The 20,401-nt window shown below is 36.5% G+C and overlaps 1 protein-coding gene across 1 annotated transcript; it reads left to right on the forward strand.

Moving 5' to 3' along the window:
- The first annotated feature begins 1,316 nt into the window (after positions 1-1,316).
- On the forward strand, positions 1,317-20,320 carry LOC128025483 (kinesin-1 heavy chain). Its single transcript, XM_052611883.1, has 26 exons — positions 1,317-1,507; positions 7,841-7,928; positions 8,135-8,208; positions 8,400-8,504; positions 8,825-8,873; positions 8,991-9,046; positions 9,126-9,213; positions 9,442-9,566; positions 9,756-9,860; positions 10,522-10,667; positions 10,753-10,901; positions 10,988-11,178; positions 12,342-12,410; positions 12,690-12,896; positions 13,598-13,741; positions 13,942-14,127; positions 14,431-14,548; positions 14,685-14,740; positions 14,992-15,101; positions 15,188-15,289; positions 15,376-15,436; positions 15,513-15,584; positions 16,154-16,258; positions 16,342-16,558; positions 17,253-17,388; positions 17,511-20,320. Exons 1-25 carry the CDS (start codon positions 1,382-1,384, stop codon positions 17,381-17,383), a joined length of 2,880 nt encoding a protein of 959 aa, XP_052467843.1. The 5' UTR covers positions 1,317-1,381; the 3' UTR covers positions 17,384-17,388; positions 17,511-20,320.
- Positions 20,321-20,401: the final 81 nt, after the last annotated feature.

A 20,401-nucleotide genomic window follows, 5' to 3' on the forward strand; every position in this document is an offset into this window, starting at 1 on the left:
CACATAACACAAAAAGTCAACATGCATTGAAATTAACAATGTATCTATTTATTTTGTTAATGCATTATCAGTAAAAACAGCTATATTGTTGAATAGTATCATCATTTAAAATAACTGTTTTCAAAATGTCTTTCATGATTCATGTTCAGAAGTAAATAGAAATCTAGTATGAATGTCTTCACTTTCACTTTTGATCAATTTAATGCATCTCTGCTGAACATTAATTTCTACCAAATAAATAAATAAATAAATAAGCTTTTCTCTTGTTAAATATTCAGTTTTACTTGAATCCATCACGTTACTGAAGTAAAATGGATTGGATCATGGATACCTCTGCCTTCCAATAACTCCCCAATCTCAGCACTTATGAAATGTGTTTTGAAGTAGCAGCTGGTTGAGACAATACAGTGAAACCACTTTCAAACCACAAAAACGTGTCATATATCACAGGACTAAATCTGTACAAGAAGACATCTGTAATTATTATCAGTATTTGCTCGTGCAAGCTTTGCTACTATTGCTTACTTCTAAGGATTTGAAATATTTCCAGCCATGTGTCCTCCTGCCACACCCGGGTACATGTGTCCATGCAGCACCAGTGATGAGTAATTTCCACCAATGACATCTGTGTGCATGACGTTATGGTTGGCAGGAAGTCGGCACTAAAAATGTACTTAATAATACCTCATGAAATATAATGAAACTCTTAGTTTCATTCGTGTGGTAATAGAACTTAACTCTTTGTTTTGAATCTGGAATATTAGTTTATCATACCTTTCTTTAGCCATCGTATACTAATAAATCAACAAGTTTATGCTTAAAGTGAGTGAATCAGAGCAAGACATTTCAATTTAACCCAATATCCACCAGATTTCGTCCAAAAGCATCTTTGATATCCCTTGGCATCACACATCCATCAGGATCCAACGGATCCCCGAATCATCCAGAAATAATGCTGCATCTGCAAAGAATAGTGTGTGTGTGTGTGTGTGTGTGCATCTGGAAAAGTATACAGTATAAAAAAAACACTTAAAATGTTATGTTGGAGTGTTAAGTGGTAAGTTGTCACAATGTCCCAGTATATTTTTTTATTATTATTATTTGTGAATGTTGTCATGAAAATGTAAAGTATTCTTTTTTTTTTTTTCATGTCAGTGTAGGTTGCATTTGTACTCCTCTGAAAGGCTGAATTAATCAGAAATAGCCTTTGTGACAACTAGCCCCTTCTTGTTTCATTCTCTCTCTCTCTCTCTCTCTCTCTCTCTCTGTGTGTGTGTGTGTGTCTGTGTGTGTGTGTGTCAAAATCTACTTCCACCTAAACAGAGCAAACACACCGAGCTGCTCCTCTTCCTCTTCCTCCTCCTCCTCCTCACAGCTGAAGATGGCGGACCCGGCCGAGTGCACCATCAAAGTCATGTGCCGTTTTCGGCCTTTAAACAGTTCGGAGGTGATGAGGGGAGACAAATACATCCCCAAATTTCAAGGAGAAGATAGTGTGGTCGTTGGGGTGAGTTTATAACATGACATCACGGTGAATTTCCGCCGTGACGCTCGCCGTCCATTTCTATTAGCACCCGCTAACCACCTTCAGACGTAACTTATCCTGACAGAAAATATCTTCTTCGGTGCATTTTAATGTGTAATACGATAGTAATTTGTGTTTTAGAATTACTTTGTGTTGGAAATGTTGTACGCGAGGATATAATTTAGTGACAATCGTAAAGTGAGTTTTAAATCATCGTTAGCTCGGTGGCTAACAGCCCTCAGATGTAATGCAGTAACGTTACAATGTCAAAATGTTTGATTATGAACTTAAAAACATTAACGTAGGACCTAATCATTCTTGGCTTAATTTACTATTTTAGTGCATTTCGAAATGGATTTTGATGTCAAACGGATGATTAGTAACCGCTAGCCCCGGTGCTAATGTTAATTAATTTGTTTTCATTTAGAAAATCAACAAAAGCTAAATAAATATGACGTTATACAAATTGCAGATTTCACCTTAATATGTGGATTTAACGTTAAAAATGAATAGATGAAGTGTTCATAAACATTCACTAATGCCAGTCTGTTATGATTTGGCCTACTTTTAAAACATGAATGAACAAAGACCATTTCAAATCATTTATTATGGCTTTAATATGTAACGTTATGCTTCTATTAGGAACAGACAAATGTGTATTTTTAGAGCATGAAATGAAGTAATCTCGCTTCCTATATCATATTGTTTGTTTGTTTATGGGCCTGTAGATATTAAACACCAGTTAGGCAATATATAATCCAAATGTTTCTACATGTCATGTTTCTTGTAAGTTTATTAAAATGCATTGTTTGTGAAGAAGCTTGTGAAGAAAGTTTAAATTGTTTAAAAGTTTAAAGGGTAAAAGATGCTAGCTAGATAATGTAATGAATAACTATATTAATTATCAATGACTTTAATGCACCTTTTCTGAAGTTGGAGTCATTTTCATATATTTGGTTTTGTATGTGTAACTCTCTCCACAGACTGTAAAACAGCCAAATTCTCATTTAAAATGCTGACATCATTGGATTGGCATGATATTGGCTTCTCCTTATGGATTGAAATGTCTTGATTTTGCATGTTATTTTCTGTCAGTGCGTCATTACTGATTTATTTACATAATGAAAATGGCTTTACATTCTGGAAATTGTAGTTTTTCTGTTATTGAATGGCAGTTAAAATGCTTTTTGCATTTATATTAAGTACTTGTTTTTAACTTTGAATGCAGTAGCTATGGATATCATTTAGTGATGTGGTGTTGAGTCACATCCTAAAGTCCCCTCCTGCAGTCTGTGTAGTGTATGGGTGACTATTAGGCGGAGTGGTTTTGTGGTTTTGCTGTGGACAATCAGCCCTGGAGGTTTTTCTGTCTTACTGAGTGAAATTGCAATATAGCGTCTAGAGTTTTTTAGCTTCTCCTTCATTTCTGCAGTGACACCATACTGTCTGACCAACAATCGGCCTTTTGTTTTCCAGAGCACTGACGTGTTTTGTGTGTGCATTTGGGAGTCTGCCAAATGAGTTTTGTCTTCCAGCTGTTTTGAGCAAGTCAGCATCAAGCACCAGAGCAACTATTCTGGTGTGATGAAGCATGCATGTGTTGGTATAATGGCTTAAAGCAGGTGGATAAGGTCATAAATTGGGCAGTAAATCTTGCTGCACTGAAGGAAACCAAACCTGCCTGTCCAGCTGCACATCTTGTTGTGTTGATATTGTTCTCATTTCAGAATTAGTTCATAAGAGAATATGCTGTAATTACAGCTCTTTTTATGCTTGTTCGTTTCTTTTCTTTCTTTGTCTCTACGCAAACACAGCGCATGCTCTCATGCATGTTTGAAACTAACATGTGACGAACGTTCCCGTCTCTGTGACCATTGGGAGCACAATTAAAATCTCTCATTGGGAATACTGAGAGCTGTAAACAGTGCTGTTCCAATCCTGGCTGTGAAGGAGGCCTCGGGACATTCAGCTCCTCAAAAACAATCTTTTTGTAGTCTTGTGATTGTCTGAGGACAATAAGTCATTTGAAATTCCAAAGCTGTAATGTTGTGCATTATTAATATTTTTAAAACACAGTGCTGGTCTCCTGCATGTAAGTCTTTGATTATTGAGACATTTTGGCCACTGAATGTTTAAGTTAATGTTATTTGACAATGAAAATGTTAAATGTTAGTATTGATGGACATAGTTATTGTACAATTTTAATTACTTTATAATACATGAGGTAATTTAAAGAAAATGTAAAATCGAAAATAAAAAGGTATATGTTGCTATATCATGCAAACTTGCTTGGTAGATGTTATTGATTTGTTGGGGACAGTAAAATATGCTATTAAAACTATTAGAAAAGTTTTAAGTATAAAACATAAATCGAAATGTTTGCTCACATGCTCTCAACGCAAAAGCTTACTGGCGCTCGTGATTCTTTAGCTCCGCCCACACGTCACGCCTCCAGCCGGTCGTGTTTTTCCGGGAAAAATCGGTTCAGACTATCTTTCTCTTATGAATATAATAAAACTAAAGACTTTTTGGAGTTATGAAGGATGCAGTACTACTCTATAGGTACTCAAGATTAACAGGATATTGAGTGAAAATGAGCATTTCACCCCCCTTTTAATGTTTTGTATAAGCTTTTGTTACTTTCACTGTTCATTTAAATGGCGCATTAGACCTGCTCCCTTGCAGCAGCTCAATACTGTAATGCAGGGAACCACTCCTTATTAGGGGTGTGATGAGACACTTATCCCACGAGACGAGACAGGGTTCATGAGGACGAGACGAGACAAGATTTTTAGACTTTTTTTTAAAGAAATCCTCAATGATAAAATATATAGGGAAAAATAGTCTTGTTCAACTGAAAAACACAATGCAAAAAATCTATATGCATTTTCGAAATCAACTTCATGAAACTAAACTTCTACTGTAATAAATTATATGCAGCAATAAACGATGTGTAAACCAGAGCTGCAAGATTCTGGATAAATTGAGAATCATTTTTTTGATATAATAATAATTTACTAGTGGTTCTGTAAAAAAAAAATGCTTAAGTATTTAAAATATATATATATATATATACATTTATATTCATTTGAACAAATGTTGTTATTATTATTATTTTCTTTATTAAACTGAGTCAGTGTCTCAATTCATAAAGTGTGTTAGAGTGTGTTGTGTTCCTCACCTGGTTAATCTAGTACTGTGTTATAGTGGTATGGTGAGGAAAATTGCCATTTGGACGGTTCACATGAAGTCAGTCGGGAGTGAAGAGGTCATATCAACCAGAATCAGCCAATCAGGATCATGAGGAAGAAGAAGTGTCCCTGCTAATGAGCAGATACATCACAGAACTTGCTTCTGTAATCTTTAAAGTTCATTCAGTGTAGAATTTGGCAGAGTGATTTAAAACAAGAGGTGTTGAAGAATCAAAAGAGTTGATTCTTTAAAAGAATCAGAAATAATTAAATGTGAATTAGGCTGCCGTTTGTTCACTTTTGTGTGTTTTTCTGTTATCTTTTTCTTGCAGTATTTTTATATCACATATTCAATGAGACCAAGAACTTATAGCGCTCATGGATCAAAAAAAGATCCTGAGCCAGTTTTTATTATGTCATATAATCTTTATGGCTCTTCTTTCAAGCTCTTGGGTATCAAATCTCTCTTTTTATTTTTATTTCACAACAAAGTCTGAATCTCTTAGAGGAGACCTGATGTGTCTTGTGAGGGGTCTCGGCTGTATATTTGACCGGATTGTGATGATTTGTTGTCTTTTGATTGGTCTCAATCAGTTGTAAAGTGTGTTGTCTTGTGTGAATGAATGGGAGTTTACCTGGATGTATAGGTATTAGTTTACTACTCCTATAACAGGCTTTCTACTGAAATCACTGCCGATGCTGACATCACATTCTTAAAGGTCCCATGATGTGGATTTTCTTTAAAAAAAAAAAAAAAAAAAACATTTTTAATGTTTCCTGATGTGTACTTGTATTGCTAGAATGATTTTGACATTTAAAATTTAGAAATAAAAGGAATTTTTATATCCTGATTTTAGTCCTCTGGCTTGAATGCTCTGTTTGAAGGGGTGTGTCTGCTGTGAGACTCAGAGTAAACTGTGGTGATCTTTGCATTTGAAATGCGTATTACATGTGGAACCCCTCTCAAATACTTTTACTTTTTTTTTTTTTTACTATTACTGCTGTCGAGATTTTAACAAATTGCGGAGGTGTTGATTATAGCATTATTTTGTAGATCTTTTCCCATCACATGAAAGGCTGCAGTGATGAGCATTGAGTAGACTGAGTCTGTTTATCGCGTGAATGCTGCGATCTCATCATTGCAACGTATTTTCTCTCACAAAATGCTTTCACAACAACTAACAGCAAACACAATATCGACATGAATACAGTAAGAGCTTAGTTGTGCAGCATAAAAGCGTCATTCATTATAACGGCAGTTTGGGCAAGTGTGCAGATATACTCGCGATGTGTGATTGACAGCTCCGAACAAAATAAAGGGAGCTTCTTTAATCACGCTCTGTAGTTAAATCACAATTTTAAAAAACGATTTGTTTCATGCTATGCTACTAAGGCTGCATTTACACTGCAGGTATTGATGCCCAAATCCAATTTTCTGACTGTATCCGATTTTTTTGATGACCTGCTTACATCATCTTTTAAAAGTGTCCCGTATCCGATTTTTGCATTTACACTGTACACTGCTGAAACTACCAAACGTAGACGTTCTGACCCGGAAAAAGAAGTGAAACAGCGCGAAATACAATGGATGCAGATGTAAATACAATTATGCAGTGTTTTGCTTTCCACAAGATTTTGAAAAGTCAACAAAAAAAATCAGCAAAACATTGGTCTCGTATGGCGGAGAAAAAAAGGAGAGCCCTTTATTTCTTTAACAACCCTGCATTTTTGCATGCACTGTCTCTTCGCCCCAAAGACTTAAAAGACATGAAACCTCGGCATTGCTCCACTGTGTGTATCCTTCATCCTCCATCGTGCCTATAATAAGTCATGTGATGTGATCTCAGTTGGTGGTGTCACTTTTTTTAATGACGTACTACTCGCACTTACTGGGGAATATCCGTTTTGTCTGCTTACATGGCACACGCAAATGCACATATCCGATTCATATCCGATTTATTACCACATATGAATGAGGCCTGAATCCGATCTGAGAACATAGGAATCCATGCGTTTTTTTTTTCCTGCTTACACGTTCACCGGTCATATCCGATCTGTGCCACATGAGAGCAAAAAATCGGATTTGGGTCACTTGAACCAAGCAGTGTAAATGGGGCCTAAGAGAAACAACGTGAAGTTGATCGTTTAGTCACTGGCTTGATTCACTGATGCATAAACCATATTATACGATAGGCAAGAGAAACTCATATTAATGTTAAAACCTCATAAAGTGAAATGTTCATGTCGGGACCTTTAAATCTTATGTCAAATCAAATTGTTCAAGTGTAATGGTATTAGGGAAAATGGCCATCTAATGCACAATGATTACACATGTTCATTTTCAAACTGGTAACAATTTACGCCTTTTATTGAGAAGATTATTTGTGCTTTTACCTCTATTTTTAGAGATGCACAGCTGACTGACATGCTAAAAAATAACCAATACTCTTTCATTCAGTATTTAGTTTGTTTTTAGTTAAAATACAATTTCCGTAAGCTAGTGAGTCGTTTGATGATTCAGTCCAGATTATTCATATCAGTTTTTGATTTTCTTGTTGGTTTAAACTTTTCCATTAAAAGTAAAATGAAAATGTTTAGCTGCATTCAGTCTTACACTTATCACATATAATTCACAAGCTCACAGTTTTAATGTTTTATATAAAACGGCGGTAGTAGTGTCTCATTGGTATTTAACAAAACATATTATGTTGCATCAGTTTGCAATACTGTATTTTATGAGTCAAAAACGTCTGAAAGCAAGGCTGCTAAAAAAAAAAAAACAGATTGTGCACTGTTAAATCTGTTTATAGCTGTACAGAGTGAGCTCATGCCTGGGGGAAGACCTCTTATAAAATGCTTTTATTGTGTTATAACAGCTGAATTTACTGAGTCTGCTGTTTGTTAAAGGTTAGAGCCGTTCGTAACAGGAGGGAAGGATGATTTGTATTTTAGCCTGTAGTAATGAGGGTCATGTTTCGTCTGAATGTAAAACATTTCCATGAAGGATCATCTTTAAGTCTTATGACTGTGGTCTGCTGATTTATCATATATAAACAGATATACAGTATGCATAATGAGCCATCATTCATTCTCTGTCTGTCTGTCTGTCTTTCTTTCTCTCCAGGGAAGGCCGTATGTGTTTGATCGAGTGTTTCAGTCTAACACTTCTCAGGAGCAGGTTTACAATGATTGTGCTCAGAAGATAGTTAAAGGTAAGACCGGAGACGTGGCGTCCGGATCACAAGATTCAGGAAATAGTTATAATTGATTGGCTCCAAACCTTTCATGATGCCATTAATATTTAATCGTTAATAATTCATTGAAATTAATTGATATTGATTAAACAACGCTAAATACCATATTTATTGTATGGGATATTTATTCAAACTGAATGTTTCGTTGTGTTTGTGCCCTGCAGATGTGCTTGAGGGTTATAACGGTACAATATTTGCTTATGGACAAACCTCTTCTGGAAAAACACACACCATGGAGGTGAGAATGTCTCTAGAAATAAACATATTTAAAGTCAAGAAGAATTGTTTATTACAACAGTCATTGTGATTTTCAGTGTGTTTTTGTTACTGGTTCCATTTTTGCTAATAATGACTATCAGTATATTTACCGTATTGTATATCATCAGACATTATAATATCGATTGAATTGGTGTTTGTGCAATTGTTAAGGGGAACCTGCACGATCCAGACGGCATGGGCATTATTCCGCGGATCGTCCAGGATATATTCAACTACATTTACTCCATGGATGAAAACCTGGAATTCCATATCAAGGTTTGAAATGAACTTAAAAATAAGTGATAATTATTCACAGGGTTCCCACTGACATTTTCAGACTTGATACTTTTTGAAAGACTTGAAACTTTAAAGGTCAAAAGTTGTAGGAAGCTTGGAGATGGATATATATATATATATATATATATATATATATATATATATATATATAAGTATTTTGCAATATTAAAAATAAATGCAGCATTTGTAAGAAATTTCAAAAACTTGAAAAAAAAAAAAAAAAAAAAAAACTTTGCACAACCGTGTATTAATTTCAGACTGCTGCTAATGAAATTCACAGAGCTCTTCTGCTTTGACAGGTCTCCTATTTTGAGATTTACCTGGACAAGATCAGGGATTTGCTGGATGGTACGTGTGACTGAATATGATACAGATTGTGTTGTTTTAGAGATGGTTTAATCTGAGTGTGATCTGTCTTAAAAAAAAAAAAAAAAAAATTATAATAATAAAGGATTTTTCTTTCAGTATCTAAGACCAACCTGTCTGTACATGAAGACAAGAACAGAGTTCCTTATGTAAAGGTGAGTCTGTGTTTTAGTGATTAGCTGTGAATACATGCATCAGTGAAGGAGTGGTTCAAATCTCTTTCTCCATCTGCAGGGTTGTACTGAACGGTTTGTGTGTAGTCCGGACGAAGTGATGGACACCATTGATGAAGGCAAATCCAACAGACATGTGGCTGTCACAAGTAAGCCCGTTTAAATCAGTCAGACACACTGAATAGCTGTTTTTAGCCATCTGAAGCTTTCCACACCTGTTGCTCTTTGAGTTACATTAGCGGGAGTAGTTTCAGGATGTTCTTTCTTATTTCATTTATTTTGAGATGTTTAAACAACCAAAAGAGTGCCCTGTTGTGTGTTTGTAGTTAAAGTTAGTTGGAAAAGGAAACTCATGTTTTCTCTGTGGTGTGTGTCAGACATGAACGAGCACAGCTCCAGGAGTCACAGTATCTTCCTGATAAACGTCAAGCAAGAGAACACGCAGACGGAGCAGAAACTGAGCGGGAAACTCTTCCTGGTGGATTTAGCAGGAAGCGAGAAGGTTATTATTCCGTATCTCTCTTTTCACTTCCTCTTTCACTTGTTCTCTCTGTGTCTTTTGCAAACCCATTCACAGACATTTTCAACTCCTTCATCCTCATCTGGTTTCCCTTCAGGACCCATAATAGCCTATGTGATTTGATTAGTTCTTTATTAATGTTACGCTCATTTGTGATGTTTTCGACTGCAGGTCAGTAAAACCGGAGCAGAGGGTGCTGTGTTGGATGAAGCCAAAAACATTAACAAATCTCTTTCCGCTCTGGGAAACGTCATCTCTGCTCTGGCTGAAGGATCGGTAGGTGTGATGCACCCAAGCTCTACAGTTCACCACCCTGCATCTGATTTGCTTAAAATGTCATTTGGTAGCATTTTTGCTTTCCATAACCAATTGTAAGATGAAGTCATCTTAAAAACTGATAGAAAGACGTGATTCCCATCTTCCTTTGAGCTTGGTTACAATTATTTGTTCAATTCCCTGCTATTTTCACTTATATGAATGCATCTGGAGGCATTATAATATGTCTAATCCTGATTTCAAGGTTATGGCCAGGGACAGAAAAAAATGCAAACCTGTCCCTGATGTTTTCTGCAGCATCTGTGGGTGTTTTACTACATCCAAACAGAATGCACATTTATGTGTATATGTAAAGTTCTTAAAGTTCTTAAACACATTTTTCCACTCCTTTTCAGATCATAGTTTAAATCATGCATTTAAATTTTTGACATTTGCCTGCTTTAATTAATGCATTAAAGCTGATGCATGTATATAACTTGGGGAAAAAAAGTATATTATTTTGTGAAATAAAACAAATTTTTTATAGATTTAACTCAGCATCATCAAATTAGGTAATATTGAGTCTTTTTTTGTAAATCAGCATATTTATTTATTTTTTCAAGATGCAGGACTGTGTTCTAATGGATCGAGATAATGATTGAATATTTCTTTCCCCTGTCAGACGTACGTTCCCTACAGAGACAGTAAGATGACGAGGATCTTGCAGGATTCTCTGGGTGGAAACTGCAGGACAACTATAGTGATCTGCTGCTCTCCATCCTCCTTCAACGAGGCCGAGACCAAAACTACGCTCATGTTCGGACAGAGGTGATGAGATCTAACAGACTGAGAGTTTGAATTAAACCTTTCGATTTGATCGACAAGTCATTTTTCTGGTTTTCACTGTTCTCAGAGCAAAGACCATCAAGAACACAGTGTGTGTGAATGTGGAGCTGACAGCTGAGCAGTGGAAGAAGAAATATGAGAAGGAGAAAGAGAAGAACAAGACGCTTAAGAACACCATCACCTGGCTGGAGAACGAGCTCAACCGCTGGAGGAACGGTACTGAAATGACACATGCTTTATGTTGATTCAGAGGCATTCAGTGAAAATTACACACAGCTGGATTGTGTTCGGTGTGCTCTTAGGTGAGAGCGTACCCATTGAGGAGCAGTACGATAAGGAGAAGGCAAATGCAGATGTGCTGGCCCTGGATAATGTGATCAATAATGAAAAAATCACCTCGTCTCCCAGTGTGCCCGGCCTTAAATTGACTGATGCTGAGCGTGAGAAGTGTGAGGCTGAACTGGCCAAACTCTACAAACAGCTGGATGACAAGGTGAGATGAACTACTGACCTTAAATGAATGAAGATTTTGGACGTTTGCTGTATTTGGAATGTAATTGCCAATAATTACTAAAGCTAGGTATCTTCAAGACTAGTAGTATCTTCATATATATTGGTTGGAATAAAAAGTCTCTTTTCAGCGTTTCTCCCTGTATCATTTGTTCCAGTTAAATTATTACAAAGAAATATACAGTAGGGATGGGCATTTTTCAAAAACATTGTGATCGAATATTTGAGCTCATAAAAAAAAAAAAAAAATTCAACATTTTGTGATCAAATGCCATCAACACGTTACAGAGTACCACCTGGTGCATTTGCTTATTACTGACTTTTACTTTACTTGCTTAAGATCTATCATAGTGTTTTTATTTTTCAAACGATAATTACAAATTGAATATTTAACTATTTGTGCACACACCTAGGATACAGTACCATATAAAACTTTTAACACTTTTATTCAGCAAGAACGTCTTAAATTGATCATATGTGAAAGTTAAAGACATTTATAATGTTATAAAAGTTATCTTTTTCTAATAAAATATATCATTTTGATCTTTCTATTCATCAAAGAAGAACATTGATAATAATAATGCAAAAAAAAATTCAGCTTTGGAATTAAAAGGATAAATTATATTTAAAAACCTATTCACAAAGAAAGCAGTTTTTTGTATATTTTAAATAGTATTTACATTTATGCTATTAACATTACTGCAGTTTTGATCAAATAAATGCAGAAGATAACACTTTAGAATATGTAACACTTTTTAACTATTAACTACAACATTTTTCTCAATAAATTCTTCATTTGCTGCTTATTAATAGTTAGTAAGGTAGTTGTTAGGTGTAGGTATTGGGTAAGATTAGGGATGTAGTAGAATAAGGCATTAATATGTTCTTAATTAGCACTAATACATGTAATACATGCTAATAATCTAGTAATATGTATGCTAATAAGCAACTAATATGTGTTACCTATTCTAAAGTGTTACCATGCAGATTTAGGGAAATATGCAAGACTTTATAAAAAATAATATTGACCCCAAACTGCATAATATCGGCCATCAATCCCCCAGCTTTCTTAGACTCTCGTTATTAATAATTATTATGTAAAACATTCTCATTCATTACATTCATTCTGTGTTTCTCTCTCTGTAGGATGACGAGATAAATCAGCAGTCTCAGCTGGCTGAGAAACTCAAGCAGCAGATGTTGGATCAGGAAGAGGTGAGATCTGAACATGCACATCACATTTACATGAATCCTCATAAATTAGAGCACTTTTTTGTCTCTGAGTTGACAGTGAATCATTTGGAGACTAAAAACTTGGGAGTTGCCCTTTAAAAGCTATAAATAGTAAATAGTGTTGTGGCCTAGTGCACATGAGATCCCATCACATTCCCCTCTTCTTTCCTCTCAATAATTTGACACTAATACTAATTAATGTAAAGACAGTATTTTGCCACAATAAAAAAAAGAAAAGAAAAAAAAATCTTTGTGTTGTAGCTGCTGGTCTCAACGCGAAGGGACCATGACAACCTGCAGGCGGAGCTCACCCGTCTTCAGATGGAGAACGAGGCGTCTAAAGAGGAGGTGAAGGAGGTGCTGCAGGCCTTGGAGGAGCTCGCAGTCAACTATGATCAGAAGAGTCAGGAGGTGGAGGACAAGACCAAGGAGTTTGAAACCCTGAATGAAGAGCTCAACCAGAAATCTGTGAGGAGAAACGCTTTTCTACACCATCTGATGGTGTCTTGCACCGAAAAGTTATAATTTACATTTGCTTGAAAATTTTGACAGCCAATTAGATTCAACGTCAGAAGACCCAGAACATCTGATTTTAATAATAATTGTAATAATAATAACAACTGTGTATTAATAATGTTGTATTATTAATATCTACAAAAGATAAAGCAATTATTGTATTTAAAGGTCCCGTTTTCGTGCTTTTTTGAAGCTTTGATTGTGTTTACAGTGTGCAATATAACATGTGTTCATGTTTCGCGTGCAGTATTTTTCACACAATTTATAAACGCAGCTCTTCCTCTTCTTCACAACAAGACCACGCCCCCCTTTTTGTGAATTCATGTGGGCGGAGGGTAGTCAAAAAACAGTTTTAGTGATGTCATTACTGCAGGAACTAGAGGGCTGTAGTCCAAACGGGTCGTTTTTGTAGGCAAATTCTGTTAAGTAAAATATCTCACTTGGCATTGAACTTTGAGCTTTTAAATTTTACAAATATTATTTATACTCTTACAACAACATTACACACTAACTAAAGTTTAAAACATGGCATCACGAAGAACGGGACCTTTAAAAGAATGTAATTTTAAAGCGGCAGGGTAACTATATCAGTGCAAGTGATGTGAAGTTATGTCTTGGTATCGGTTGCTGATCTGAGCTGTCTGTTGTTGCAGAGCGTTCTTGCATCTATCGACTCTGAGCTGCAGAAACTGAAGGAAATGACCAATCATCAGAAGAAGAGAGTCACCGAGATGATGTCATCACTGCTTAAAGACCTGGCAGAGATCGGCATCGCCATAGGGAGCAATGACATTAAGGTAAAAGGGCAAAATTAGTTGAATTAACTTCTATTTCACGTATTATGTATGTGTGTGTGTGTGTGTGTGTGTGTGTGTGTTCTTTTTGTCCTTGCTTTTTATTTTTTCACTTCCTTTGAACTGTTTTAACTCCTCACCCTGCTCTCTCTAACCTCAGTTATTTCTCTTTCTTTCTCTCTGTCTGTGTTTTGTCTCCGCAGCATGAAGGCGGAGGTCTCATTGATGAAGAGTTCACCGTGGCTCGTCTGTACATCAGTAAGATGAAGTCGGAGGTGAAGACTCTGGTGAAGCGCAGCAAACAGCTGGAAAGCGCTCAGGGCGAGAGCAACAAGAAGATGGATGAGAACGAGAAGGAGCTCGCGGCCTGCCAGCTCCGTATCTCTCAGGTAAACGCAAGAACAACATGAGAAAACTTACAAATCTTCTCTTTTATTAAGGAAGTTCATCCAGAAATGAAAATTGCCTTCAATTACTCACTCGTATAGCATTTTAAACTTGTTTTAGTGTTTTTTTTACTGAACATAAAAAAGCATTTACAAAGCTCTTTTAGTAAAACCATTGTATTTGTTAATTATTGTAAGACTTTAGCAAAATCGAAACACCACATGCTCTTCATTACAATACTAGCATGGCATTTACAGGAAACTGTAAAAAGGTATTGAGATTTATTTGTCTGTGTTTGTATACAGTATGAGGCAAAGATCAAGTCCCTGACGGAGTATCTGCAGAACATCGAACAGAAGAAGAGACAGCTAGAGGAGAACGTCGACTCTCTCAATGAGGAACTGGTCAAAATCAGTGCACAGGGTACATATGCACATGCTTTTCTTTCCTCTCATAAATTAATTTTAATGCTCAGATCGACCAACGTTCACTGCCATCTTGTGGTGAGACTGCATTAGGCGTGAAAGAAAGTTGATGAGGTTTATTTTTCCTTGTGCAGAAAAAGTTCATGCCATGGAGAAGGAGAATGAGATACAGAGTGCTAATGAAGTCAAGGTTAGCATTTGATACATTTCTCTTGCATAACAATGATTTTTCTGAATTTTGAATTCATTATAATCTTATAGCATTTGATACATTTCTCTTGCAAAACAATGATTTTTCTGAATTTTGAATTCATTATAATCTTTATGTACCTATTACATTTTCTGCATTTGAATTAGATTTAGAAAAGGGGGTTTTGCTAAAGTATAAGTTTTAATAAAGAGATAGTAATTCATGGTTTCTCTGGATGTGTGATCGTACAGGTTGCAGTTGAGCAGCAGATCCAGAACCACAGAGAAGCTCATCAGAAACAGCTGAGCAGCCTGAGAGATGAGCTGGAGACCAAGGAGAAACTCATCACTGAACTGCAGGAGTAAGACACACACAAACACACACATCTTCAGGCACTGAATGAATCCACATGGGCTTATTTTTTCTCACGCTGTTTTCTGTCTGCAGTCAGAACCAGAAGATCATGTTGGAGCAGGAGCGCTTGAAGGTGGAGCACGAGAAACTCAAAAACACCGACCAGGAGAAAAGCCGCAAACTGCACGAGCTGACGTACGTCATGCAACAGACATACCGAGATTTGAATAGCATACGAGAATCGTTTGGTGTGGTGTCTTAATGATGAAATATGTTTACAGGGTGATGCAGGACAGAAGGGAACAGGCCAGACAGGATCTCAAAGGCCTGGAGGAGACAGTGGTAGATTATTTTGTTCTGTATATGAGAGGTGTTTCATATTTATGCGTCCACGCTCTGATCGCTCTCTCGTCCTCAGGCCAAAGAGCTGCAGACTCTTCATAACCTGAGGAAACTCTTTGTTCAGGATCTGGCCACACGGGTGAAGAAGGTATCGCAGTTGTTAACACATTCCCCTTGAACTGAAATTTGTAGTTAAAAAGTTGCTCCAGATATTTAAATAGTTTCAATGTGGATTTTTATAGAAATTATAATGACTAACCCTGAGCTATGATTACTATTAAAAGCTAAACGTTAGACTGGATTTATAGATTGCTGTGTAGCTGTCTTTTTTTTTTTTTTTTTTAACGCCTTTTCTGTGTAGTTCCTGTTTAAACAGGACGCTTTGACAGACATCAGAGCTTATCCTTTCATTTAATTTTATTTGTATGATTTACTTCTTGAGTTGAACCTTATTCTAATTCTTTAATGATTTTATTATTTTACCTTTTTTATTGCTATTATTATTAGAATTTATAGTACTATTTTTTTATGTTTTATTTTACTTTATATTATTATTGGTTTTTAATTATTTCTTATTTTACTATTTAATTTTTTCTTTATGGCTAGTAGCCTTAGGTTGCCACTGACTTCAAAGCTAATATATATCATAAAACTCCAGTTAGGACTTTATCGACCTCTCTCAGAGGTGCCTGAGTTATGCATTTACATATTTTTCAGAGCGCTGAGATGGACTCCGATGACACTGGCGGCAGTGCGGCACAAAAACAGAAGATCTCATTCCTGGAGAACAACCTTGAGCAGCTCACTAAAGTGCACAAGCAGGTAAACACACACTCAAAACATCGGACACCACAGGCATTCTCTCAAAACACATGCTTACTGATGCCTTTTCTTCTTTTGTGTAGCTGGTGCGTGATAACGCTGACCTGCGCTGTGAGCTGCCCAAACTGGAGAAGCGCCTGCGGGCCACGGCGGAGCGTGTGAAGGCTCTGGAGTCTGCGCTCAAAGAGGCCAAAGAGAACGCAGCCCGTGACCGCAAACGCTACCAACAGGAGGTGGACCGCATCAAAGAGGCCGTCAGAGCCAAGAACATGGCCCGCAGAGGACACTCCGCACAGATCGGTTAGCTCTCACACACAGACACACACACACACACACACTTTAGAGTGCAGTTACTAGAGTCAGCCAAGTGTGTACGGAAGACAGGTGTCTTTTGACTTTTCAACTTACATACTAGAACAGAGGAACAGTGAAAGGTGTCGATTGCTACCAAGAGGTGTTGCCCGCTCACATTTGTAGGGATATTAGTAGATTTAAATGATTAATCATGGTTCATCTCATGATTTCTTTTGAATCTACCACAGTTAATGGCCAGCTTTGAAGCTTTTCGGTTTGTTGTCAGCTAAAAACAACTTTTAGGGCTCATACGATTGCAAAAAAACTAAACGTGATCTCACACAGAAACATGAATCTCGTTGCTTAGATGCATGACCAATGATAACAATATTTGTTCTATAATGAGCGCAAATGATCAGACATGTTTGGTCTCCTTCAACTGGATGGAATCATAGTCTAACGATAAAAAAATTATAGTCTGTGCCCATCATAAACTAGGCCATTTTTTGTTAAAAAATGTCAACTCTGACTGCCAGATACCTGTGTACTAGCACTCGTCCAGACTGCAAATTAGGCTGAAAATCTGTGCAGAAGTCTTATGGTGTATTCCAGCCTTTTAAGGAGTGATTTTTGATCTATAGATTTAGTAAACAGTTATTTTTTTGTCTTAACTAACTGGTCATATTTCCTCCTTTCCCAGCCAAGCCAATCAGACCAGGTCAGCCCCCTGTCGCCTCTCCCACTCACCCCAATGTCAACCGCTCAGGGGCGGGGCTCTTCCCGAACAACCAATCAGTGGGTATCCGGGGTGGAGGTGGAGTCAAACAGTAAAATAAGTGAGTAGATGCTGCAAAATACTCTTAAATATGTCACATTGTGGAGATAAAAAGGATTGCGAATATAATTTCATTCTTTTTCCTTTTTCACCCTCTGTTTCTTTACTGCTCACTCTTTCCAGCTGTTGAATGCTGAATTTAACTCCAGTAGCCCCAGCTGAAGCTGATATCACCCCAAAAAGCTGAACAGGCATTCCACAGCACGGGAGGGTTCAATACTATTCATATGAAAGTGAATATAAGTATATATATATATGTGTATGAAACATGAAATACTATCCCCGTCTGGGCTGTACAGTTGTTCCCCCGTTCTTATCTCTCATATCTTCCCTTTAAAAATATAAAGATAATGGAAAAAAAAAGACAGGCTTTTTGCACCAGTGGAAACGTGTGTAACTAGCGTGTATCTCTTCACTCTTGCACAGTAGGTTTCTGCTCACATCCTGCTCTCCACGTCCCTCACTGTGCCAAGTTGAATGTATTAGGCAGAAATGAATGAAAAATTAAAAGAAAAAAAAAATCTAGCTGCATTAATTTAGCCTTATTTATCTACGCTCACATTTTGGGTTTGTTTAGAGAGTTAGCTTGTTCTCTCTTGCTTTGAACATTTCAACTAAAGTAAAACACTACACATGAACTGTATATATGAACCACTGAGCTAGTTTTTGTAATGATGGACATGTTCAGAAGAAAGATTTAAATTATGATGAAAGTAGATGAAAGGCGTCTGAAAGTAAACAAACAAGATGCAGTTCCATGAAAATGAGAACATAAAGGCTGCTTAATGTAGATTGACCTGAGCTGCAGATATATTTGAAGCACTGTACGAAGTACGAACACATAATGAGTAATCACTGTTACAGCGTAAAGACCTGTGTGTACATGTATGCCACATCCTGAGCTCTTAGAGGAGTTCAGTCACATGCTCATTTTGACATTTCAATATTTAACTTCAGTTCTCACAGTCTAGGCAGGTAGAGTTTCTGCTCCGTAGCTCAGTCACTACAAATCATTAATAATCATGTGTGTGGATTTCTCTTCTTAGTTTTATCTACCATACCATTTTATCTTCTTCTATTGTTTTTTGGTAGGCAGTTTATTAGACCCAACAATGAAAAATGCATTCACTCTCATTTTGTTCCAAACGTGTTTGATTCTTTCATGAAACACTAAAGGATATCAAAATGTTCATGCTGCTTTTTGAAATGAAAATGGATGAGGATGGACAATTTCAAGCTCCAGAGAGGACAAGAAGTCCATTATGACTTGTGCCACTTCTGAAGTCAAACAACCGCAAATTGAAGTCATTATTCACTTCAAATCTTGCCCTCCTTGATCATTCGATTGAGACATAATAGCATATTTGGTGTCATTGAATCACAATATTTTAGTTAAAACGTAAATGCAAATGAGATGTCAAGATTTTCACTGGTTGTCATACTTTAAGCTGCTTTTTATGTTTCCGGTGCTCCTTTTTTAATCCTTGTTTTCGTTTTATGGAAAGAGAACGTCTTTATTGACAGATAAATGAAATGGATAAAGGTTTGGGATGACATGAGAGTGAGTAAATGATGACAGAAGTTTCATTTTTGGGTGAACCAAGCCGTGTTAAGGGATTCTTGAATGTGGAAATGATCACATCCCACCCTCTCCTTCATAGACGCCCTGTTAAAGCAATACAGTTTTGTAGTTTGTTTTACATTATTAAATAGAGTTTGTATAGTGTCGTTTTTTGTTTTTTTTTTTGGAGTGAGGTTTGTGCAGTGGTCAAACAGCCACTGAAGTTACAATATACCTATACTCTTTTTAGAGTCTTTTCCTTTTATTTGATTTGAGTTGTTTTAGTTGGTATGGTTTAGTCCATTATAGGGTCCATATTTTGATAGTCTGCATTTTGGAAATGGCAATTGGTTTGAGCATTGCAAGCAACCCAGGGAAACCCACACAACAAAAGTTCTGGCTCACACAACCAAAATATGACTGTGGATTTTCTGTTGGGGTTGATTTTGCGTTTGCTTATTTAGACCTGCTGAATGGCTCTCTACAGTTCATACTGTTTCAGTGCTTTTCATTCAGCACAACGTTACTGCCTTTCATTGTCTAGTGTTAATGGGTGGGGCCTATTTAGTGGTGGGTGGGGTTTATTTAATCAATTTAGGTCATGTTCTCATTTTGTTGGTAGATAATACTGTTTTATTTATTTGTTTTATTATAGACTAGTGATTTTGCTGTTCATTTTCTTTTGTTGTTTTTTTTTTTAAGTATACAAATGTCTTTTTTTTTTTCTTATGATAAGTATATATAGATTCCAGTGTACTTGGTTTCCATTGTCCTTTGTCAGATCCTACTAGTGTCTTGTGTTAATGACTGTAGTACTGTAGTAGCAGGGGGATATAGATGGCGTTTTAAGACCCTTTGTGTGCAATATGAATCTGGTGTAGTGCAAGGTTTGCAGTACTGAAGAAAAGCAACGGAGAGGAAATCACTCAACTGTCCTCCAGTTTTATTTTATTGTTAATGCTCATTTGTCTAACGGTTGTCATGTTTGCCAAATTGCATCTTTTAAAAGCACTTTAAAATGTTACCATCTCAATTGAAAAACGCACTTATTGAAAACTGAAAATTTGCATCTCAAACATCAAATTCCTCACTGAGTTTTATAATTTTTGTTAAGGAGGTTGCATTTTGTAGACTGTCAATGTTGTTGTTTTGTATTTTGTTTTGCCTTGAATCTGCATTTTTAACCGTTGCTGGGGAAAACACTCCGTTTAAAAGTCTCTAATGGAAAGATGTAATGATGATCAGATGTGTGTACAGCTGGTTCTACAGATTGTGTCGATTGAATTGCTGTGTATATGTCGTTCAGTTGCTTACTGTAGACAAGTTTTCACCCCTTGACATAAAACACAAATAAAGTATAGGGTAAAACACACCGGAGTATGTTTTTGCATTTTAGAGTTGAAAACAGCTAAGCTGCTTTAATTTATTATTGCTATAGTAAAATTCCTGGAAT

Source organism: Carassius gibelio, chromosome A12 (assembly GCF_023724105.1).
Source record: "Carassius gibelio isolate Cgi1373 ecotype wild population from Czech Republic chromosome A12, carGib1.2-hapl.c, whole genome shotgun sequence".
In the NCBI taxonomy this organism is placed as follows: domain Eukaryota; kingdom Metazoa; phylum Chordata; class Actinopteri; order Cypriniformes; family Cyprinidae; genus Carassius; species Carassius gibelio.

Excerpts from the sequence above, each read along its gene's own strand:
- LOC128025483 (XM_052611883.1), top strand. The coding sequence starts at position 1,382 with ATGGCGGACCCGGCCGAGTGCACCATCAAAGTCATGTGCCGTTTTCGG. Across the intron at positions 9,047-9,125 it reads ACAGAGTTCCTTATGTAAAG|GGTTGTACTGAACGGTTTGT; the intron begins GTGAGTCTGTGT and ends CTCCATCTGCAG. Across the intron at positions 16,259-16,341 it reads TCACTAAAGTGCACAAGCAG|CTGGTGCGTGATAACGCTGA; the intron begins GTAAACACACAC and ends TCTTTTGTGTAG.